Source organism: Penicillium vulpinum, assembly GCF_028829585.1.
Source record: "Penicillium vulpinum strain IBT 29486 chromosome Unknown utg000004l_segment0_segment0, whole genome shotgun sequence".
Classification (NCBI taxonomy): Eukaryota; Fungi; Ascomycota; class Eurotiomycetes; order Eurotiales; family Aspergillaceae; genus Penicillium; species Penicillium vulpinum.
The window spans coordinates 3,240,482-3,265,574 of NW_026643244.1; the positions used below are offsets into that span (position 1 = coordinate 3,240,482).

The 25,093-nt window shown below is 42.0% G+C and overlaps 5 protein-coding genes across 5 annotated transcripts; 3 read left to right on the top strand and 2 right to left on the bottom strand.

Moving 5' to 3' along the window:
- Positions 1-11,659: 11,659 nt before the first annotated feature.
- N7479_009710 (FAD-dependent oxidoreductase) lies at positions 11,660-12,988 on the bottom strand (the record flags this gene model as incomplete). Its single annotated transcript, XM_057257403.1, has 2 exons — positions 11,660-12,400; positions 12,461-12,988. The coding sequence occupies 2 exons, from the start codon at positions 12,986-12,988 to the stop codon at positions 11,660-11,662; spliced, it is 1,269 nt and encodes a 422-aa protein (XP_057104861.1).
- Positions 12,989-13,782: 794 nt separating this feature from the next.
- N7479_009711 (fungal specific transcription factor domain-containing protein) lies at positions 13,783-15,853 on the top strand (the record flags this gene model as incomplete). Its single annotated transcript, XM_057257404.1, has 4 exons — positions 13,783-14,191; positions 14,250-14,974; positions 15,031-15,260; positions 15,322-15,853. Coding segments are annotated over 4 exons (1,896 nt in total), but the record flags the coding sequence as incomplete, so codon positions are not given.
- Positions 15,854-16,923: 1,070 nt separating this feature from the next.
- Positions 16,924-17,671, top strand: N7479_009712 (uncharacterized protein; the record flags this gene model as incomplete). The annotated part of the gene is made up of 2 exons (XM_057257405.1): positions 16,924-16,997; positions 17,068-17,671. The coding sequence occupies 2 exons, from the start codon at positions 16,924-16,926 to the stop codon at positions 17,669-17,671; spliced, it is 678 nt and encodes a 225-aa protein (XP_057104863.1).
- A 1,438-nt stretch (positions 17,672-19,109) lies between these two features.
- Positions 19,110-20,790, bottom strand: N7479_009713 (uncharacterized protein; the record flags this gene model as incomplete). Its single annotated transcript, XM_057257406.1, has 2 exons — positions 19,110-19,911; positions 20,111-20,790. The coding sequence occupies 2 exons, from the start codon at positions 20,788-20,790 to the stop codon at positions 19,110-19,112; spliced, it is 1,482 nt and encodes a 493-aa protein (XP_057104864.1).
- A 2,435-nt stretch (positions 20,791-23,225) lies between these two features.
- On the top strand, positions 23,226-24,588 carry N7479_009714 (uncharacterized protein; the record flags this gene model as incomplete). The annotated part of the gene is made up of 3 exons (XM_057257407.1): positions 23,226-23,673; positions 24,293-24,485; positions 24,543-24,588. The coding sequence occupies 3 exons, from the start codon at positions 23,226-23,228 to the stop codon at positions 24,586-24,588; spliced, it is 687 nt and encodes a 228-aa protein (XP_057104865.1).
- Positions 24,589-25,093: the final 505 nt, after the last annotated feature.

Below are 25,093 nucleotides of genomic sequence, written 5' to 3' on the forward strand. Positions count from 1 at the left end.
AGGGTCGAGATAGGATCGGTAGGGATTCGAGCTTACCGAAAGGCCGATACCTTAGTGTCTACGCTATTTAGCAGATCCTATAAGACTTAACGTATTTCTTTACGTCTTCTTATATATATACCTAATAGTAATTGCGTTTTAGTAATTCCTCTGTTCTAGCGCGGCCGAAATAGCCGGCCACAGGGTTATTATAATATATTTATAGCAGCTTAGTACGAATCCCTTCCTTTTTCGGGATATATATACGTCCCCGGTACCTTAGTACACCGAGGTCGTCGATTGACTAGCCCTTACTACTAGGTTTCTATACCGAGATATCCCCTTTTTGGCGGATAGTCTCTAGGTCTTCGGCTTATAGCCTTTCTACCTATTTAAGAACGTCTTCAGTATCTATACTAATAGACTGGATTACCACTGTAGTAGTATCCCCGACGTCGAATAGTATATTCAATTCGTTATATAGTTCTCTCTATTCAGACTAATTATCTAATTCTATACTGGTGCTTCTTATATCCGTACCCGTAGGTATATTGGATCTAGGTTTTTCCTATTATCTAGATTGGAATTTCGAGTTATATTCCCACGAATTATACTTATAATCTGCGTCTAGATTATTTGTCCCTATAATACTCTGTATTGTAAGGGTCGATATATCCTCGTCTCGATTTTAAGGCGGGAGCTCTTCGCCTACAATTCGATCTTAAATTAGGGTTATCAATTCCGCTCTAGAAGCTACTTACTCGGAGTTTAGAATTCTAGAAAGCCTATCTATAGGATTCGTCTTTCTAGGCCTATACTTTATTACAAAGTTAAAAGGCGTTAGAAATATACACTAACGTACCTAGCGGCCGTTAAGTTTCTACTGTATTATAAAAGTGCGCAGATTTATATAGTCGGATAGTACTTCTATCGGGTATTTACTACCGTTAAGATAGTGCCTCTAATATTAAAACGAGTGAACGATAGCGAATAGCTCCTAATCCGGTATCGCGTAGTTTAGCTCTACACCGGAGAATTTCCGGGACCAGAATACAACCGGATACTATCTTCCTTCGTTATCGGGCTGCGATATCACCCCTCCTATTCCTTTATTTAAGGTGTTAGTTTCTAGTCTAATCTGTTTTTTAGGATTAAAGTAGTGTAATAGGGCCGCCGACTAAAAGGCCTATTTTAATTGTAGGAACGCTATCGATTCGTAGTCGCTAAGTACCACTTTTCTAGGCTTCTTTCTATTTTTTGACCCCTTTAGTATTACTGTAAGGGGTAAAGAGATATATAAGTATCCTTTGATAAATCGACGGTAGAAATTACAGAACCCTAAGAATACCTAGATATTATAGTAACTTTTCGGTTCCTCCCACTCCTAGATAACGCGAATACAGTCTTGATCTATCTATACTCTATCGCTATTGACGATAAATCCTAGAAATTTAACCTCCTTTTAGTAGAAGGTATATTTTAAAGGTTTTACATAAAGCTCTGCTTTTCGTAATCGTTCGAAAACTTAGTATAGTGCTTTTATATAGGATTCCCGGTCGGATATAAAGATTAAGATATTATCTAGATACACTATATAAACAATATCGACTAGCCCACTCAATACTATATAGATATAGCTCTGAAAGGTAGCTAGTGTATTAGATAGACCGAAAGGTATAACTATATATTTAAAATAGCTATACCTTATTCGGAAGGCGGTTTTCTATTCGTTACCTTCTTATATACGAATACAATAGTAGGTGTCTTTAATATCAACCTTACTAAAGTATTATACACCTAAGAGTCTATCTAGGATTTCAGAGATAAGAGGTAATAGGTAGCGATTCTTAACCGAAACGCGGTTAAGACCCCGGTAGTCTATATATAAGCGTAATCTACCGTCCTTTTTTTAGCACAAAGAGGATTAGTGCTCCGGTAGGACTCTTAGACAGTTAGATCCTTTTTTTCTTAATATTGTCTATAAGGTAGGCCTACAGCTCTTTTAGTTCTACGCGCGAAAGGGGATAGATTGGACTATAAGGTAGGGTTTTCCCTTCTTCGAGTTCGATTGTATAGTCGGAAGCTTTTGCAATTAGTAGTTCTCCTACTTTTTCGTGGTCGAATATATCGAGATATACCTCTAGTTCGGGGGGTATTCGTAATAGGTTAAGGTAGGGGTAATCCCCGCTCTCGTCTGGAAACCAGACTTACTCCGGTATTTTCACTAGGGTGTAAATAACAGCTATATTCCTTAATAATTTTGCGAAGCGGTAGGGTTCTATAAGCTCGAAAGTTTTAATTCCGAACTACCACTTATCTATACTAGAACGGAGGATTATATTAAATTTATTGATAAAAGTACGGGATAACAGTACTGGGCTCCCTTCTATACAGGGGTCTCTTTTAATACCTATATAGGGCCTTTTAACTGTTTTCTTAGTTCCTCTGGAGTCTCTTATTGAAAAGGAGACCTAGAATACCCTATAGGTGCGGAGTCTTTTAGGAGCGATACCCTTTAGAGATAGGGACGAAAATAGAGCGGTGAGTAATTAATTCTTATAAGCGAATTCCTTACTAACTACGTTGTATTCGGTACCAGTATCTAGGTCTGTATAGGTTTTAACACTGTTATCGAGAGTAATTAGCGTATATAGGTATATTGCGGTCCCGATCAGTAGGTACAGAGCTAGTGCGTCGGGGTCTACCCTAGCTCTTCTACTTTTCCCGACTATCTTAGGGTATTGGAGCGTAAGGCTTAGATAAGTGATTGTACTGTTACTTTTTAGGGGTATTCGTTCGCCTAGTAACCCTTATCTCTATAGAGGTAATAAGCACCAGTCTATACCGAATCGGGGCTATTTCCCCTCTTAGTAGGGGTAGTGTTTACACCGGAGGCGTAGGATTTTAATCCTCCTCGACCTCTACCCCGGCCTCTAGATTGGCCTCTTCCTCTCGGATTTATACCTCTAAAGCCCCTACGTCCCCTATAGGGCTTAGGGTTTACTGATAATAAGGTATTAGATTGGGATTGATTCGTTGTCGAGTCGGTATAGTTTCCCTTCTTCCGCCTATCCGGGGTAGATATAGGATATTCTTTCCTTTTTTAGCCCGAGAAGTGTATATTCCAGAGTATCGATACTTTTGATTCTATAAGCGCTCTTATCTTAGGTAACACTCCGTTAGTTATAGTAATAATTTAGTCTCGAAGCGGTTTTATATATTTTATAAATAGGGCTTAAGCCCTCTACTCTTCGGTTTAGGCTAGGAGGTGTTTAGACCTCATTAAAAACATTCAGAGGGCCGGAATCTCCCGCCCTCCGCCCGACCCTCGCGGGCGGAGGGCGGATACTTGCCTGCCCTCACCCGACCCTCCGCCCTCTGAGGGCCGCTCGAGGGCGGCCCTCATCGGCCCTCGTTTACATAAAAAAAGTTGACCTTTCCTAATTTAGATGTATAAAAGTGCTAACTCATCACTTTAAATTACGGTTATTTAACGGTGTTCTGGTTTGAATGTTATATTTACAATCCATTTCTTTATCAGCATCAAGAAACTTTATGAAATTGAGTTGTATTACGATAAATCATGGCAGGTAATAATGATATTATATATTCTTAGTATCTTTAAGTATATTGGTTGTTGTCAATTGTGAAGGTTGTCAATATTAGATAATGGAGTTGGAGAAATATATATTTGCAACTTCAGCTAGACCTGGGGTATATACTTCTTATCTGAATACTGATTTTTGAGGGCGGGTTGAGGGCGGGTTGAGGGCGGCCCGTATATTCCGAGGGCGGATTGAGGGCTGGATAAGGGCGGCCCTCAATTAGCCTAGTAAATCTAGCCAATTATAGAGATTATCTTAAGTTAAAGTGGATCAAATTGTGATATATTTACTATTTACCCAGTGAGCTGAACTTCAGGGTAGTTAATCAATTCTATTTACTAGGATTTGTTAATTTTCTTGGTATATCTACCTTCTGATTCCTATCCCGTTGTTAAGATATAATCTATAAGTGATTATTTGGTTAACAATGTCTCAAATTTCTCAGTTCTCAGATATCTATTCCTTATCTATCTACGACGGTGATCCTACAAATTCAGTCGACCCTCTTCTCTGCTTTCCGAATAAGCAATTCCTAACCCCTGAGGTTTCCGAAAGCCAGCAGATATTTGATACCACCTCAAATTCTGGGTTTCTTACCCCAATTCCTCCACCTTCAATTCCTTCTTCACTTCAGCGTGTTGGCCTAGGTCGATCAATAGCGTTTATTCTATACACCGATATATTAAAAGATGATTTTGTTTCCTAGTGGTTAGAGACTGAGTTTAGAAAGACAAAAAAACGACTAAACTGGAATAGTAACCGGACAGCCACTTGCTGGGAGCAATTTGATTAAGTGGCTGATACAAAAACTGGCAAACCAGGGGCAATATATCGTCAATGCTATAAAGTCCTCGATCATCCAGTAAATAGGCGGTATAGAACAACTGCACTTTATCGATACTTAGCTGGACCGACTTATCGTAAATCCAGTACCCAGAAGGGTAATATTAAGGGACTACTTATAAATACCGTATATATTATACAATTTTTCTATTATTTATTTACTAATAACTCTCTGGATTAATAGGCGCAGAACGTACTAAGCAAGTCAACAGTTTTTACGCAAGAGGTATAGGAACAGAAGCTCTTATAACTACTTACCCTCTCCCGTCTCCCCTTTAAGTTCATTGAACACCTAGAATTTCGTGAAGTTATTAACTTTGCCCGACTTACCCCGATACAACCACAGATCCCTTCTGCGGTCACAATACGGTCTCGACTACAGCGGTATATCCAGGAACAGCAACAGTCTATTCTTAACAAGCTTCCTCCCAATACAAAGCTTTCGATTGTATTAGATTGCTAGATATCTCCGTTTCGACAGGCCTTTATAGCTGTTACTGGCTACTTCCTCGACCAGCATTAGGAGTATCGAGAGGTTCTTCTTGGATTTAAACTATTATCTGGCTCACACTCAGGTGTTAACCTAAGTGACGTGGTTTTAAAGCTCCTCTATCAGTATAAGATTGCAGATCGAGTACTTACAGTCACTACTAACAATATATCAAATAATAATACTATAATGGCAAGTATCCAAGAATCACTCCAGTCGCTTAAGCTAAACAATAGTGCTACAATCGTTCGGGTTCCTTATATTGCCTATATTATCCAGCTTAGTCTAAATGATCTTCTTGGGAAGATAAAGGCAATTCCAAAGAATAAGAGTGCGGAGATGGACTGGTCTGACGACCGTGTTCGCTCTCTTCGTGCAAGGCAATAAAAAAGAGAAATTGTTAATACGCTTAATAAGGTATATCCCTATAACTCTACTTTTTTTATTATACTAATCCTTCTATTCTTATATAGGTCCGAAACCTTGCTATCTACATTAACGTAAGTCTATAACGGAGAGAGTCATTCTATAACCTTCAAACTGAGGAGCCAAAGCTTATTCCGATCCAGGATATCCGAACTCGCTGGAATTCGACATTTTTAATACTCCGACGTACTAAACGGCTCCAATCAACCTTTGATCAATTCTGCGCTCAGTATAACTAGGAACACTTTACACTAAGTCCAGAAGAGTGGCGACAGATTGACTATCTTCTTTGGATCACCCAGCCTTTCTTCAAATTCACCACTCTTCTTTCTAAAACTAAGGATATTAGTATTCACCTAATCTTTAATATCTACAATAAGCTCTTCAACCACCTTGAAAAGTCAAAGACTGTTTTAAAACGGAAGAAGGTTATATAGAAGCAGCTTATACTTGCTTCTCTTAAGGCAGCAGAGAAGAAGCTTTCGCAATATTACAGCTAGACCGATCAAATTGATAACAATCTTTACGCAATTAGCACTATTCTCTCACCCCAACAAAAGCTTGACTTTTTTAAAGGAAAGGACTGGGATGATCCGGTTAATAACTGGCGTACAATCTATTGAGCAAGTCTTAAGGAATACTTTCAGTCCTATAAGAAACTTCATTCAGATACACAATCATTATCCAGAGCTCGATTATCCGCAATCGCGATTTCAGAGCTTAAAATAGAATGCGGAGTAGAAGGGTCCCAGCCCTTAGCATTGAGTGAACATAATAAGCTTAAGGAATACCTTAACAGTGGTAAGTTATATCTTTTTATTATCTACCCTATATTAACTTATATTTAAGGTATTATACGAACGCCTACCTGTATATTTTGGAAAGAGCATCAGCATCAGTACCCTACTCTTGCAAACCTTACACGCGATATACTATCAATACCAGCTACAGGGGCGGGTGTAGAACGCCTTTTCAACTCCGCCAGGGATATCTGTCACTACCGACGAGGCTCTCTAAAGGTATCAACAGTTCAAGATCTAATGATATTTATATATACATCAAAATTTGAGATCGAAGATACCCACCGAGCTTTGATCAATAAGTATCTTTTATATAAAGAGATACAAGCTAACCAAGAGGAGAGTGATACAACCAACACTCATTATTTTGACCCTATAAGTGATAATAACGAGGGCAGTGATACTTACGAGGACGTAGAGGATAAGGATAGTACTATCGAAGTGGTAGTTGATCAAGGTCAATCACAACGGAGGCAGCGGACTCAATCGGAGCTCGAGGTTGAAGAGCAGGAGGAGGATACGGATAGTGAGCCTGAGTTGCCTTATACACAACGGCATTCAGGGAGGGTTCGGAAGCGCTCAAGTAAGCTTGATGGTTATGAAATTGAGAGTGATAAACGCCGTAGAACTTAAAGCTATATAACGTATATTAGTTCCTCAAAGAATAAGATATTTCTATTAAGATTTGATGTTATTTAGCCTGTTTAAATGATTACTCCTGGTTATATTTATTTTCTATAATACTAAGCTGTAAACCAAATACTAAATAATACAGCTGAGAAATACATATTTTATGCAACTCTAGGGATTTCCCTGTTTGTCCTGTTTGTCGGCCCTCAAAATGTTTGGAGGGCCGCCCTCTGAGGGCAAGAAAATAACCTGCCCGACCCGCGGGTAGGCGTCGCTTGCCCTCCGCCCGCAAAAGTGCGGGTCTGCGGGCGGCCCTCAGAGGGCCGCTCGCGGGCGGTTATGAGGTCTAGAGGTGTTTCTCTAGTGATACGAGATAGTAGGCGAAAGCGCGTAGGTCCTAGTTCGGATATATCTCGGCTTTTTAGTAGAGGATAAGGATATCGGTAACGATATTATAGGAGTTATAAAGTAGGGTTTTTGTCTATTCTTTAAAAGCTTCCTAGTTCTTTTCGTCTTTAGGGTAGTTTGATAAATGATTTTACCACTTATTTTTGTAGGAACTACAGAGGTAGTTTTCAGCGGTAAGGACCTTCTAGGAATCCGAGATATATTTCTTAGGTGTACCTTTGAAAAGCGTATTAAGGTTAGTTAGCTATTCCTCTCTCTGTCGGATACCGAAACTCTCTTCGAATTTTTCGATATCTCGCTTAATCTCCCCTTTCTAGCTTTATTCGCTTTCCGTTAAGGGTTCGCGACTGTTTCGGTAGCGATTTAGCTCCTTCCTATTCTCTGCGAGGAGCTTTTGTACTATAATAAGTCGATTTTATAGCTCAGCTTATTTCTCTAGTTAAAGGATCGTTTCCTATAGTTAAGCTACAGTTATTGTGATTTACTCAGGGGTTTAGCCTATTGATTCGGCCTATAGATCCGGGGTTTCGAGGTTTTAGGAAACCGATAGGGGTTCCTCCCCTTCTGCTGATAGAGTTGATTCCGGATCGTTACTAGCTCAAGGGTTTTCCCTTAGCTTATTAGGAACTAATATTCTAGTACAAGGAGCTATTGTATCTTAAGCAGTTAAAGAAGAAGAATTAGAATTGTAATAGTATACTAGTCTTAGGTGTAAGGCCTATCAACCGGGTAAGATATAAGGACTCGGTGAGAGGAGACGAATACAATATATTGTGTGGAACTGTCTTAAGACTAATTCTTATAGGAGTAAGTGGGATCTAGGGGGATCCTAGACTATAGGGTAAACCATCTGATCGACTAACGTGGCCGTTATATAACGAACCCCTCACGATCAGGTCACGATACTTGGCTGATTATATATTGGTCCTATATCAGCTGACTCCCGTATTGTCGGTCTCTAGGTTATAAGGATCTTTATCCGTTACACTATTGACTCCTTTAAACTACCGAATAGCCCGGTGGTTATTCGAATCCCTTATCTTATATATATTATCCAGCTAAGCCTTCGCGAGCTACTTAGATTAGTGAAGGCCGATCCCTAGAACGATACTACAGATCGGAATATTTCTAATATCTAAGCCTAAGCCTAAGCTCGATCGCTCTATACTTCACAGAGTAAATAAGTTATTGTATAAACCCTTATTAAGGTAAGTGTATTACTTTGTTTATTACTTAATATATCTAATAAATATCTAGATTCGAGGGCTTACTGTGTTTATTAATATAAGCCCCTAACGTCGCGATAATTTCTTCCGTCTCTAGACTAATAGAGTAAAACTTACGCTAATCTAAGATATCCGTACCCGCTGGAATTCTACCTTCTTAATACTTCGTTGTGCGAAACGCCTTAGTAAGCCCTGCGATAAATACTGTAATAATATTAGGACTCAGAAATATAAACTCAGTAAGGTAGAATAGCGGTAGGTCGACTACCTTCTATATATTACAGAGCCGTTCTACCGCTTTACTACAGTACTTTCAAAGACTAAAGAGATAATAGTATATTATATTTTTAGTATTTATAACACCCTCTTTAAGTACTTCGAGGAATCGATTGTATAACTTACTCCGAAAACTATACCTTAGAAGAAGGCGATACTATAAGCCCTCAATACTAGGATAGTAAAGCTTACCTCTTACTATATAAAGACGAAAGAGATCTATAGTAGTCTCTACGCGATTAGAACAATTCTTATACCCTAGTATAAGCTTCACTTCTTCTTAAGTAAGGTATAGGGTATATCGGAGAACGATATAAACTAGAGTGATTAGTATAAGGAAACGCTTCGCTAGTTTATAGCTCCTTATACCTAAAGATACACTTAGATACGGTCCCTACGAGAAGAGTAACCCCCTAAGCGTTACTTAGCTAGTATAAGTGACCTAGACGCCCTCCTTAACCTTCTACCTTATATCCACTCTGATCTATTAACGTCGGAGTACGAACTTACTAGATACCTTAAAAAGCGTATATTATATTCACTGTTATTATAAGCGGGAATACTAATACCTATAATAGTAAGGAGAAAGGTCGATCCTTTACAATTCTAGAAGGAATATAAGAATAAATTCCTAATTCTTTTAAGTGTTACTCGCGATATTCTCTCTATTCCTACAATAGGCGCTAGAGTTAAATATCTTTTTAATTCAGCACAGGATATCTACCACTACCGACGTAGGCAGCTGAGTGCGAAGACAGTCTAGGATATTATAATATTCCGGTGTAAAACCTAGTTCGATATTAAAATAGAAGAACTACCCGATAAGGATATATCCTTAGATTTAATATAAGAAGCAGACGAACAGAGAGAGGCGGAGCTTACCACTGATATACCTAAACCAATCAGCGATAGTAAGGATTCTAAGGATAATAATCCTATTAGACTGATCGAGTATAAGTTTATAATAGAGAGTTAGCTTCCTCGTCCTTCTATAGTGCTAAGTACACGGAAGCGATAGAGAAGTAAGCTAGTCGACAGCGAAGATAAGAGTAGTCCTTATCTCCCTTATTATAGAGATAAGGGTAGTACTTAAAAGCGCCCTAGTTTAAGAGAAGTAAGGAAGCGTAGTAAACCCAATAATAATCAATTTATATTATATTAGTGTGAATATATAACTATAATAAATACCTAAGTTATTATACAAAGGCTTCTAAGGCTTATTTCTAACCCCGGTCAAAAAAGTGACAATATATCAAGTTATTGTATAAAGGCTTCTAAAGCTTATTTCTAACCTCGGTTAGAAAATTGACTGTGGTGTTAAGTTATTGTACAAAGGCTTCTACAGTTTATTTTTCTGACCGAGGTTAGAAAATTGACAGTAGTATTAAGTCATTGTATATATAATCGAATTACTCAAAAATACAGAGAAAAAATACACAAATAATATAGGTCACGAGGTTAAGAAATTCTGCTTACTAAAAAGGCCTATAGGCGCCCACGGTGTCTATAGACAATAGGCCCTAAGGGTAGGGCCCGTCTATAGGCGTATAGATAGTGCCTATCGCCCGCTTATATAAGGCCCGTGGGCACTGCCCACCCGCCCGTCTATAGGCGATGTCGCAGTCTATTCCTCTATATACTCGCTTACCGAGTTATAGTCTAATCGTTTTATTTTATTAAACTTTCGTATCTCGAGAAATACCGTTTGTATCAGATCACTACCCTATATTATTGCTATAAGCTTATCGTATAGATTATCGGTATACTTAGGTATTTTTAATAGATTTCGTAGCTTGTTTTATAGTGTTATATCAATTTGGTTATATATCTAGCTTACGACTAGGCGCGACCAGTACTTCTACCTTTCGAACGAAGTATACGACTTATAAGGTCGAGGAATATCGCTTTCTAGTAACTATTCTAAGGCGTATAGGATCAACTGGTAAGCTAATACCTGTTTCTAACCACTTAGATCAGTGTTATTGTACTCTAGTATCCTAACTTTCTAAATTTTGGTTATCGCAATCGTAGGCAGACTATATCCTTAATAGAACGGCTTATTCTTATCCTCACTATCGCTATTATCTTAGGCGAAATAAATCGGATTGTTCAAGGACGGGATTTCGTTAGGATCAATCGATGTATCGGGAGGAGAAGGTTACGGGTTGTTGTCCCCTATATTTCCTATATCGACGTCTATTATAATTGGTTAATATAAAGCTAGACGGAGCTTTTGCCGTCGGGGTCTCGAAGGATTTCCTGAATATTATTGGCTGGATTCGGGTCCGTGTGTTATCCCACGTATTGGGGTGGATACACTGTGGAGTCGAATCGTTAAAATTCTTCAGATGAAAATAGCTTCAGAGAAAAGAGTTGCTAGTGGTCCAACTAGCAGAGAGGGCTCATAACCTGATACGATACAAGTAGATCTTTTAGAGAAAACTGTATATATTGAAGCGGACAAAGAGGAGAGAAGAGAGGGAGAGAGAGAGGAGAAACTATCTGTGGGTTCTATCTTACATGTGATGCCTGAGGTATCCAACAGTAGGGGATACCGGGTGATCTATATTTCTGGCGGATGGAGGAGACCCCTGGTTTGATGAGGCAAATCTGGTATTGGTTCGGTTGAGCAATCTATCTATTATGACAGCAGCTAAAACTAATCAACACATGAACCAGAACTGCTTCCTCAAATAGTATATAGTAGAGTTATTTGGATTTTGATTAATAAAGATTATCTCTTCTCAGTCTCCTTTTTATCTTTGACGGCGTCCTTTTTGGGATTCGTTCTTATATTCTAGTTGACCCAGAGCTACACATATAAAGCAATTACTAAAGTTTCTAGACTTATGTATCCACCAATCACCCAGGCTGTTAAAATCCGTACTGTGTTAATATTTTCTAAAAAAAAAAGGAACTGGCGCAAGCGGCAATTATTGCTCAATATATCGATAGAAGTAATTACTTTCCCTCCTCCTATACCTTCCCATGATTCTCTAAACCAGCAGGTTCATTCTCGGCATCATCATTGAGTAAACCTAGAATATGAGAGCTGGCGTTACTCGAAAACAGCATTTTTCCGCTCTCAGTGCTGCGCTGAATCAAATCTTTACCACGTGTGAACATATCTTTTTCGTATGCGGCCAGTGCAGCTTCCAGCTTTATATCATCTACATTATCCAACGTAATGTTTCTGCCGCAGTGACTGACAAGACTCTCAGCTAGCATGACTGCATCGTACATGCTACAATTCACGCCTTCGCCAACGAAGGGAGTAGAAGCATGAGCAGCATCCCCCAACAAGGTCACGCCGGGAGCAACGCAGCGATCCCAGCCAACAGTTTCAGGGTCAATGAAGTACAAGGGCCAGGGACGGAATGGGCCTTCCGCATTTTTGATAAATCCCTTCACGCGCGGTGCCCAATGTGCGAAGAAATCATTTGACAGAAGACGGGAACGCATTGCCTCGGTAGCTTCGGTCGGATCAGTGTCGATGGAGATCTTGCGTTGATAGAAATCTTCAGGTTCAGCCAGTCCAAAGTAAACACGATAATGGCCGTCAGATAGTTGCTGCACTGCCATCATCTTATGGTTGCCCAAGACGAGCATGTTTCCAGGCCCGACTAACTCATGAGCGACGGAGTAGCTCGGATTGTTGTGCGAGATTTTGCCCTCGATGTAGAGTTTACCAGAGTAAACTGGCCTTGTGGGTGTGAGCTTTAATGAAAGGTGTTAGCAATAGTTTTCAATAATGTGGATTCTCAGATGCATACTCACCAGAGGACGGACTTTGCTCCATACGCCATCAGCACCCACAATAAGTTGGAACCCAGTAGCAGAGGATCCATTTGTAAAGTGAATAGTGCATCCATTATTCTTCATAGGCTGCTCATCACCCTCTTTTCTCTCGATTGATTTGACACAGTGTCCCCATCGAATTTTATGCTGAGGAATCGACTCGAGCAAAAGATGGCGAAGTTGTAAGCGATCGATCTCAGGACGGTTCCCCACATCACTCATGTTGGCGATTGTCTCCCCATCTGAATTGAGGACATGCAAACATGCAGCGTCCCAACGCGCGAGTTCGTTGCTGAACTTGTCGAACAAGCCGGCTCGCTTCAGGGCTTCTTGGCCAGACTCTGTGTGCAGGTCCAGTGTTCCACCTTGCTGGTTCGGGTCTGGAAATGAGGACTGATCTCGCTCAAAGACAATGTAGTCTGTGATTCCGTTTACTTCGAGTAGTCGAGCAAGGACTAGACCGCTCGGTCCACCGCCGATAATTGCGATTGATGGAGGTGCTTCCATTGATTTTTTCGTGGTATAGTTGCGAAGTGAATGCGAGGTACCATAGAAAGGCAAGGTAGAACGAGAGATTAGTGGTATCGATGGAATTCGGTGCATGCGTCTTTTTATAATCGGGGGTGCCTTTGTCACGGCTCTCGAGATGTTGTTCAAACATACACTTGGACGGACGCTCTGGCGCAAACACACTCCCGACCGAAGAAGCAACGACTGCATAAAGCTGGCCATTTTCACTTGCGGCTTGATGAATACTGTCTTCACTCACAGATAAATTCCTGAAATCTTTTGTCGGGATCACAGTGTCCGGTAGCAGACCGGAGTAAGCTCCGAAACAAACTACTTTGATTGGTCAAAAGCGGGACTGTCCGAGATCACCCAATCAACGGCACAAATCTCGGACGATGTTCCGACTCAGACATCCCTCTCTTTCTATCTTGACTGCGAATTGTAAAGTCAATTTGCATTGGCATTCCGTTATGGAGGTTAAATCCGCTCGATTTGCAGTAGGTATCGCCAGATCACCAACAAATTCGTATCACGACCTCGCAACTGACTTGCACAGTGTACATTTTGCAGACAAAAGAAACTCAAGTATACCACACCCCCGAATTAAATCTCTTTTGGTTAAAGGTGACTCAATTGTGAAAGGTGCTCGCGGGAACTCCCAAAATGCAGTAACTGCAAGCCGTGGCCCAGTGGCTGTGAATACTCACGAGAAAAATCGAACCCCACCCTGTCAACTTCAACTCCAAGTCAAACGTGAGAATTGATCGCATCAACAATATTTTTACCAAGCTGGGGCTGACAACTCCAGAACGAGAGGTTTGGCAGTGGAAAACGAGATCGAGAGTAGATTAAAGCGACTTGAGCAAACAGTCCAGCAGTTGACAGGCTGTGTGAATCGAGTCCTGCAGACTATCACTCCTGGATTACCTCAAACTAATCCTGAAGTATCGAGTCCTTCTTGTCACACAATCACTACAGAAAATGTTGGCCCCTCACATTCTTTCTCCTTCCTGGAGGAGGCATCGGCCAACGTTGATGCAATGCGTCAGTCACCGGACAATACTACTAGCCAAAAAGCGCACTCAGAGCTTCAATATCTTTCCGGTAGATTGACCACCACAGAAATCGAGCAACAGAGTGATGGGAATGCTACCAACTTCTATATACCTTCAAAGGCAACTGGCTACCAGCTGATGGGCAGTAAGATCTCGTTTCTTAGGGAAAACAGATAAGCACTAACCCCTTGCCGCCGAAATAGAATTCTTGGAGTATAGTGAGCTCGGGGAACCGTTCTTTTCCGTTCCCTCAGACGACGTCTTAAGGCAAGTGATATTTGAACCCCACAAAGTGCGAGAAAGGGGATGGATCGCCTATTTCAACTACACGATGCTTTCCATTGCCTCCAACGAGAACGGCGAAAACGCCGAGACGAAGAATTTTCGACGCAATGTGCAACTCGCGCTGAACAATAGCAGTATATTCATAGAACCACGTTATGCAAACGTGCAGGCTCTGTGCTTCCTGGCAATGCATGGTGAGGATTATGCGGCACCAAATCTATCTTGGATGATGTTGGGACATGCGTGCAGGCAGGCCGAAGCTCTAGGATTACATTCACCAGCTTACCAGAACGAGGACTCGCGACAACAACGGCTTTGTCTCTTTTGGCTCCTCTTCCTAATAGACAAATCGTGCTCCCTCGCGTTTGGCAGACCAGCGTTTCTTCCCACGGCATTGTATCAGAACGTTTTGTTGCCAGACCAGTGTTCCTTGCTCAAGTTCAAGCCGCACGAGCGTGCTTGGTTTGGCGATGGCCAGGCGTCCGCACATGGCACGCGCTTTGGTGCTGAGATTGTCACACGTTGTATTCAGTGGGCAAAGCTCGGGGGTTCAATTGCAGATCTTCTCGCAATGGATGGCCCGGTAAATCAAAAGCAAGAGATTCGATCAAGCCTCGAGGCTTGGTACTTGGATACCACTCAGGTATGTTAAAACTATTTCCATGGGATAGAGGCTGGTGTTTTAATATTGGAGAACAGTCCCTCACAACCATCTTGGATGTTGAAAGTGCCTCTGCAACTTCCATCCAAATCAGAGAAATGACCTTGGGAATCAGCACTGTGAAGTTTCAGTACCTACATTCCCTCATTCTTCTCCTCAAGGGGGATGATTCTTCGTCAATTCTACGCCTTTCATCTGCCCGCGAGGCCATCTCTACGCTAAGCTCCATGGTATCAAATTGGAGCTCTGTATACAATGGATTAGTTTGGTAAGCGTGCATGTTTGAACTTCCATTTACAAAGCTCCTGTCGCTAATACAACCTCATAAGGCAACTTCTATATTGTCCGTTTACCCCTTTTTTTGTGATCTTCGGAAACATTATCCACAGCGATAACGCCCGGACACCTATGATCGAGCAAGACCTGGACCTTTTATCTGCCACGGTAGACTATTTCGCGGAAATGAGATCACAGATGCGCTTACTAGCAACGGTATGCTCGAGGCTGCAGCATACCGCGTCTGCTTTTCTCCGACTCGCTCAGGTTCATGTTTCTCGGCATGCCTTAACCCAGAGTGTTGAAACCCCTGCTAGGCCAGCTCAACCACCACCCATACAGTCCTCGCACAGCCACGATCATCATCCTGAAGATTCAATGGATCTTGATTTGGGACAATTCAATGTCGCCAGTTATCTCGAATGGTTACCGGCAGATATGGGCTCCCCATGGCCTATCCTTGACTCTAATCGACCTGAAGTCTCTTCTCGGCCTCGAGATAAAAGGCCTACTCTAGGAGATATGTTTGACTGGTTCTCTTGGGACACCTATTATTCGGGAACTGAGACATTAGGTGGAATATAATTTATTTTATTGTAATTTCTTTCCCAGACAATATGTGATAATATATATCCCGCGTCGCAGCACTGTCTAACACGTAACGAGGATACGAATATCGCAAAATCAACGTTTACTCGGGAGATTGAAACCCAAAATTTTAATAATCGTTATAATATCAGCTAAATCACTTCTAAAAAGGCTTTTTTATGAGCAGAGGGGGTGAGGGAGGAGAGAAAGGTATCTCTTCTTACTTCTAATTGGAAAAATTTGGTCTTGATGCAAAAAAAGCAGCCGACTATCAATTAACTGGGCTTGTGGTTTAGTGGTATAATACTCCCTTAGCATGGGAGTGGTCCAGGGTTCGATTCCCTGCAAGTCCAGATATTTTTTGTTTTTGTTCTTTTTTGCCTCGGATGTGGCTGCCAAGACATCACGCGTTGCCAATAATGCCCAGACATAAGGGTTTATTAATTATGTCTCAGATTTGGTGTTTAGACAGCATATACTATCCTAATTTGACTAGCTCTTTTCCGTCAAGCCCAACTCGTTCAACGTAAATCTTGGAAGTTGCACCTTGTCAGGGGGGATATTTTCTCCCGACCCTTATATGTATTCAGCCTCCCGCCCCCACATTGCTCGCATTCTATTTGCTCTCTGGAATCCTTTTTTTTTTTAAATTTTTAGTTGCCGAAAATGCGTTATACCTGGAGATGGGCCTCGTGGATCTTTTTTTTGATTTCAGCTTCAACTGTGTTTGCAAAAGATGACCCGGACTATAATTCATTGTCAAACTTCCGGCCTAACAATGTCACGGGTCTGAACCAGCTTTATACTTGGGTTGGATCGTATGTTTCACTCATCAATTTACACGAGCTAGACAGTTAACCAAGTGTAGTTACTACAATGGGACCACAGAAATCGAACTGAATCCAACAATTGGATATTCATCAGAGGCTCCAGTATGTCCGAATCACAGGAATCGCACCACAATCCTGAAATGGAAATCACTTTTGGCAATTACACAGCGAGGCACATACAGTTCGGGCCTCAACTCAGTTAATCTATGGCTGATCATGTTTCCGCCGAATCATAACATGTCCGACATGCCATACGAAACCCGACTGTTTGAAACCAGAGAATCCGTCATGTTCCCCATCATGTCTTCCTTGTGAGTCACATGGAGACTCTCTTCCCAAGATCCTCCTATTATCTCATAGCTACAATCCTGATTTGACCAGACCCACTTGGAAGCACCAGGAAAACATAACCGCTCCTGATCATTTCAACATGTCAACAGCGAGCCACAGTGACTCTTCCTTTACTCTTTCAGGGGAAATGTATAACAACGAGCTTTACGATGACTCAAGCGCGTCCTGGAATATGGATATTGATATGCTTGCGTGCAACACCTCCAAGTATTACGGCAATTGGAGTCTCCGGGTTTCCCAGTCATTATCATATGAGACAAGGGGCTGGAGCGACTTTGTTCTACCGAATATGACGGTGGATTTCAACACCCATGCGGCAAATCTGACCATGGACGGGGATTTCGCTGCCGCTCCATACTTGCGATCAAACAACTCAGGCTATCCGCATAGTGGCGTGATGTCGGGCACCACTCTTCAGGGTCCCATTCAAATTCGATTCCAGGGTGTTTTAGATGCTTATAATTCGGATATCCTTGACGTCAATTCGACGTCTCCAGCGTGGCTGCGGACTGTTGGCTTTGGGAATAATTCGTTGAATATCGCGAATTCATTGAGCCAAGGATGTCGTCTGCGATCTGCTCTGTGGAGTGCTCTGGTTGTTCCCATCCTTCTTGCTGTTGCTGTTCACATGTAGATCGAATGTCAAGAAACTCTGCACAACACGACTGCCAAACAGAGGGTTCAGTTTTCTGCACGTGGGAATCGTGAGTTGATTCGTGAATCAAGTTATTTGGATCATCAGACTCTATTCGGACGCGACTGGCCGCAGTTTTGATATCGATTTTAGAGAGAACCAAGATATTTGGACTCTAGGAAGACTGGCTAGAGGTGAGGGGCTAATGTGTCGACTAAAGGAGGCATCAGGTTTACTGACAGGTTTCATGATCAGATTCAATAATTCGCAGTCTACTCTTATGGGCTCAGTTGAGCCACCCCGAATTCCAGTCGTTGTGTCTGGGTAAAATCCCGACGCTTCATCTCGCGGGACATTCGAATTTCTGCATCCTGAAGTCAGATTACTCTTTGTCCCTATAAAACTACATAAAGAGCTCCATGCCAGTAGTCATTAACATCACCCTGTTGAGTAATTACCACCCTGCTTCTAGCTTCTTAGACTACAGCATCAATATCATGCTCATTGACACCTGTAGGAATGGTAAACTGGTCTATTTGAAGTCTGTCATTATGTTCTAGGGCAATTATGGCGTCACAACTGCTAGTATGACAGTTACGCTACAAGCAATGGCATGAACGCTAATTCCTTATCACCTACTATTTTTACGATATATCTTTCTTCCCTATGAGAGTGTAAGCACATACGACCATAGGGTGTGGAAAACAGGGCTTCCCGTCCGCTCAGCCGTACTTAAGCCACACGCCGGTGAGTTAGTAGTTGGGTGGGTGACCACCAGCGAATCCTCACTGTTGTATGTTTTTGTTTTGTTTTATCTCAGACCTTTCTGTAGGCAGCTCTCATGCCGTCAATACCTAAAGCAGCACTTAAATTGTGTGGGTGATGGTTTGAGATAGGGATGAGAGATGTAGACCCTAACAGTCCTTGACGATGTCTTGTAGTTATGATACTTGATTTCAACGTTTCAAAACTGTTTTAATGCCACATTCTAAATGGATGCCCTGTCTGGCTAGGTCTGCCTAAACAAAAACGCTATGACTCTGATTATCATTCTCGATAGCAAACGCCGGATGCCAAACCAATTTGCTTTAACCTTCAAAGTTAACTTAACGGAACCGTTGTAAGTTAGAATTTAATTTAGAAAACATTCATGAAATGTTTCTGTGTTTCTGTCTGGTTTTTCTTCCCTAATAAAAGATTCCCATCTAATCTCTGCATATAGATAGATGATACGGTAATAAAAAAAGGAAAAGCTACATTCCGAGCTACTATAATCAGATTGATTAAGGATTCCAATAATGGTAAATTTTGAAAGACAATCTCGTGTTTAAAGAAAAGAAAACTGAAAAGGCGACATGCGTAACATCTCATGGTGATCCAAGTCAAAAGCGGACATTGCTTCTATGTCCAATTCTCAGCATATGGCTCAGTCAACTTATCACACTCCATTTGCTTTTTGCTTGAAAAGGCCATTCCCATTAGGACGACTGGTATTCGCGGCAATGGATTTCCGTCTTGTACCGTTCGAAGCCATGCGACCAATAGTGGGACTATCTGGCTTTCCATTGATCTCCTGCTCTGCTTGAATGTATAGGGGATGAGATCTCGTCAGTTGAGTGACGAATGTCAAAGGATACCGTCTTTGGTCTTTGACCTGAGATATGCGTGGAAAGATGGTCAGAAGAGTATCACTTGCGATGCTGTGTGCTATGGTGTTCTTCTCGGTGTTTTCACCGGGAAGATTAAACATGGCCCATTCATTGTCATCCCAGTCAAGTGGATCAAAATCGGGCTCATACTTTTGTTGAGCACGTTGGATTGGTAACCAAACATCAATCGCTCTCTGTACCACGCTTGCTATGCTCTCTCGAAGCTCATTATACTGAGCACCCGAGAGCAAGTTGTGTACGCAGCTTGACACTTTGCCAACGATAGACTGGATTCTGAACTGGAGTGACTCTTGCTGAGCTTTTTCATCAATTGAGAGAAGCATTGATCGGCAAAAAGATTCTTTATCACCATCAGTCCCAGCAAGTTGACTCATGGTGACTCGCAATTGAGCATCTTCTGGAACGAGATAATTTGGTTGGAAGATATGTTTGTCAATTTCTTTTGACAAGATAGTCAGAATCACAGCAAGTCGTATACCTTTGGCAGCGGAACTGTTTGAGGGGGGGTAAAGGGACATGTCGAATCGAGATATCGCCACCCTTTCGAAGGCTTTCAAATGAAGTTTTATTCTAGAATAGATAAGCGGAAAGTTGTAAGAAAACCGGGGACCTAGGCTATACTTACACTCAGAACTGCGCTGTCAATATCTTGCATCATTATGCGATACATTTGCTCTGTAGCATAATTCCAGAGATTTGAGAATCCGTTGATCCTAGAAAAGAGTATGTAAGTGTTTGGTATTCATATACCCAGCTGGCACTGACTAACATAGAATCCTCATTCATTTGGTGGCCACGGAAGCCATAGTCCTCCAGCTTTTGAAGTTTGGTTTGAGACTCCTGTGTGATCTTTTTCGAAGAAGAAAGTTCTTTTTCTAGCTTCGTGTTTTTGCTTTTCTCTGAAGACAAGGAGTCCTTCATTCCAGATTCAGCGGCTTGTAATTTATCGATGATCGTGTCTTTTTCTTTCAGTTTCTTTTGTAACGAAGTAATCTCTCCACAAAGTTGAGTTACTTTGCTTTTCTCACTGAGATGCTCTGATCGAGCGTTCTTCGTTTCTTCTTCAATATTCTTAATTTTCTGAGCTGCTTCTGCAAGCTTGCTATCTTTTTCTGCAATGGATCCACGGAGTAATTTCAGCTCCGCCTCGGCGTTTTTGGATTTAGTCTTCTCTTTTTGCAGTTCAATCAACCACTGATCCATTGCGATAGTTTGGTGTTTCTCCTTCTCTGCAAGAATCTTGCGAACTTCGGACAGTTCATCTTGCTTTGTCTTGATCTGGTCTCGTTGGTTTTTAATTTCATGGATTATTGTGGACGCGATCTTCATCTCAGGACTGGAAGCAAAACTGGAGATATGCTTCACAGTACTTTCGAGAATCTCACTAGTGATTCGCGGTGTAGTAACACCATGGTTCGGTTTAGGTGGAACTTCGGTTTCCGTAGACATTGCGAGTAGATGGTAAATTTTGCATGAATAAGTGCTGCTCGGGGTTTGAATGGAGAAATACTCCAAATTTATACACTTTTGTCCCTGATTGATTTCCCATAAAATAACTATTCTTTTTTTATCCCAAACTTTTCAATCTTCACGCCATGGGTACCATCTCCAATCATGGAAATTGAAGCTACCGAAGACAGGGGTAAAGTGCACGGTCGGTGTTCCGCCCATTCCAGCCTTTGATTACGGACTTTGGCAAACGGAAAATAATTGGTCTCAGGATTGATTTGTATGGGAGGGTGAGCTGGCTTATGCATGCAAGATACAAGGGTGCTTTGCAACGTGTCTTGGGCTATACGGCTGCCCGCACCAAAGAAAATCGTGGTCGTTGGTGATGCGAACCATCCCGCGCATAATCTGTGCATACAGCCAGTGGGGTCTTTCCATGGGATAAGCGCCTTGTTGAGGCGGGTCAGACCTCACTGGATGGAGCCCTCTGGAATTTCAAATGCCTTTTTAGTAGACCTGCCAGCGCAACAAAATCTCTTCTCATGAGAAATATCCGTATGGAGACTGCAGGCACAGTGACATGGCGGATCGCTGAAGGAACCCATTTCTTGGCCGTTGAACATTACTGGCGCTCTCACTCTATTCAGTATTTACGCATAGCCGCGAATCGCGCGGGGTGACATACTTTTATTGTGATTCTACGACATAACTATTTAGGTACTCTTCCTTCCACATGATTCATCGTTGCATCTAGCCCACTGAAGCCAATGTGAGTTACCTCTTAACTCTACGCAATACTAGGATGGGATACCATTCAACACTCAACGTCCGCTATTGTTCTGTTCAAGGTGAAAATTCTCAAGTCGCCAATACTTTTGTCTCGCAAAATGTGGGCTACTCCTTATTCGTGTTACAAGGGGAGACTTGATAGGAACTGAATAGGGAACTAGAGTACCAATCTATTAAAAGTTCTAGGACATAAGGTAGGATATTTGGCTTGAAATCCACTTCGTAGTTTGTATTTAGTTTCAAAAGGATCTTCATGCTACACTTCTTTGGGACCGCCGGATGCATTAGCCGTTTGACAGATACTCCGTAGACGCAACTATGATCGAAAGCTATGATGGATGTGAGTTTAAAATATTTGCTTTGTAATTTCCTTAGCCGCCGCTATACTTCCTCTCTCTTTTTTATTTTTTAGAAGAAAACTGCTAGTAAGATACTCTACTGTCTCAAGAGATCAAAATTCTTAAAATCCACAACGTTTGTCAGAAATGCCGGTCGGGTTCCTAGAATCCGATTCGCTTAAGAACAGTCCCGCCAACCTGAATGCTCTCGCCCTGGTTCTCCCCCTGGTCGCGCAAAGCTAGAGCAGAGTTCACCTAGGCGACACTCACGCAACTACTGGCTGCAAAGAAGCAGGCTACTTTTGTCACGGCAAATGATACGGAGGCCCTGATTGCTTGTTGCTTTGCTCAGTCAACTGGAAAGGATTATGCCTACACCTAAGAGTTTGCATGCTATTGTTAGAGTTGTGCGTGTTGCGAAGGAGTTGGGGCCTGGGCGGGATGTTGTTGTTTGTCTTAGTGGACGGAGTGATAAGGATATGAAAATGTTGCTCATGTTATGTCTACTCTTAGACTTGACGATGAGGTCTAATGATTTGTTTTGATTAGGTGGACAGTGTTGCAAATTGTGAAGTCTTTTTGATTATGGACCAACCCTAACGGTAAATCTGCGGCAGTCTATTACCGCCAGTACGCCAGTTCACCTTTTTTTTTGGCAGTCTGTTTAGCAGTCTTTTAAGCAGTTTTTCTAGGTATCCTTTTAGATCTCACTTGTGGTTTATAGCTAGAAGCATACGAAAAATTAACAGTCAAATATAGAATAGTGAAAAGGGTGTAAATGTGTGTGACCCGGTTTTTTTATATAACTATAATATGTAATGTGCTGGTTAGACTATAGTTACATAACTAACTAGTTAGAGAATTCGGCTTGAATTTTCAACTTGTATATAAAATTGGTACGATATTACTCATATTGTAAACTGAACTGGCACACTGGCGGTTACAGACTCTATTGAAAATGGCTACCTTCAAATACAGCATTTCTATAAGATTGTAAGAACCATGTGAATGACCCTACAGAAATTGACCTCTTTTATGTCATGCATACCACTTCTCAGTAAACTTCTGATACGTATACAAGGACTCATAGCCGAAGTGTATTTACTTTGAGATCGCATCTAAAGTTCAACCTTTCCGGCGTCGGAGGTATAAGCTGACATCATGGATGAATTTTTTTAGAGCAGAAATCCTCAAGAGACATCCTTCCTCAAATTCAGATCACACGTTCAAACATCAGATATGAAGTTTTCCTTCCCCCGTCGTAAAAGAAAACCGAGCCGCCGTCGGGCGATGAGAAAAGGAGGGGCCATGAAGGGTGACAGAGACTATTCGGAAATCGGTCTCGAACGATCTGGAGATATCAATATTCTCCAAAGATATCGCTTGGCTCAATACTGGAGGGAAATCGAAAGAGGCAACACTAGACCGCCTTTTATCTCACATAAGCTTCTCTTTATAGAGGAAGACCTCCGGGAAGTTGTTCAAGAAGAGATATATATTAACAAGGGAGCTGTCTTGAATAAAGATGCCAAAGAGAGGCTTAATGCTTTGAATGCTAAATACTGGCTATTACAGCAAAAGTGGTGGCATTATCGTTCCTGTCTTGCTGATGGGTTTCAGCTACGAGCATTTGAGCTATGGCGGTCCTACCCTAAATGGTATATGCACCGCGTGCTCGTTGAAGATTGTGCTGGCCGACAAGGATGCTGTGCTCGTGGATGTGACTGCTGTCTTAACCGTGAGATCAACCCTGCGCGTATACTTGGAGCTGGACATTGTACCTTTGAATGTGAATGTTGTCGCAGAGCTCGAGGCTTTGATGTTTCTGAAGAAGACAAGAAATTATTTAAAGAGCAATGTCGCGAAGAAATAAGCAATCTCGCTAGGCATCGGACCACGCGAGTCGCAATATGGGGGCTTGTCGGTGATAGCTATGAGAGCCCGTTTGATATGATTGATGTACCACCAAGCTACGGGCAAGTTGCAAAAGACAAAGCTTCTGCGAAAAGACTTCAGGGATAAGACTCGCTGGCTGGCCCCGATAGATGTCGCTCTTCCTCGCTATACTATTGCTGTCTATTGGATGAATGTACCCGATCAAGCTCTTACATCACAATGCAGGCTCATACCTTCCCTACCGAAATTTGTAGTCACGCCGCACCTTCCCTGTAAGCCATTGATACTCCTGTCACAAAACAATCTCGTAATCCGCGTAGAATCTTCACGTTCACATCATTTTGAAACATCAATCCACATCAATAAAATACCTTTTTTAACCGTTTTTTTATTCTCTTTTTTGACCCTGACTCTTGCCTGTAAGTTTAATGTCTTTTCAGGCGTCTTTTCAGGCGTCTTTCTGACATTTCCTTTTTTAGCCCCTATCCCTCTCCGCCCCCCGGGCACAGAGGACGAGACGCTGACTGCCGAGCTCTTTCGGTTGGCTGACGAGAAGGGCCGCCCGTGGATGATAGCCACGGCCCGTGACGTCCTCTGGATCGTGGTCTGCTTCCTTGTGGTCATCAAGACCATCAATCTCCTCTTTGGGTGGGCCAATGGGGAGATATTCCGGTATGTCAATTGATCGCAGCATAGGCAATAGGAACAGCATGCTGACCGTTGACGTAGCTGGCGGAGGCTAAATGCGCAGCGGGAGCTAAATGCGCAGCGTTGAGAAGGAAAGGGGAGTCTTGCTTGGGGGGGAGGGGTGTTTCTGTGCCGCGGGGGGGGGGGGGTTGTACCCCCCCCCCCCCCCCCCCCCTTCTAATTATGATATGAATACGGATGGGAGGGAGGGTTGGCCCTCATTGTATATAGCCAACTCGGCCATTGTACATATCACCATCGGCCCATAACCCCATCATTATCACAAACATCCACATCCGTAGATGTATTGCCCATGTAGCCATGTAAATTCAATAAGAAAGATAGCTTCGTGGCAAATTGAGGAGTGCTTAATATCGTATAACCGCCAATTAGCTTCTTTGAATGAGGTAGATAGAAAGATGAGATCTAGATACCCCTTGACAAACATATTCACTTAAACTGGGAGTAAACTGGGAGTAAACTGGGAGTAAACTGGGAGTAAACTGGGAGTAAACTGGGAGTAAACTGGGAGTAAACTGGGAGTGAACTGGGAGTGAACTGGGAGTAACTGAGAGGAAACTGAAGCATCTACC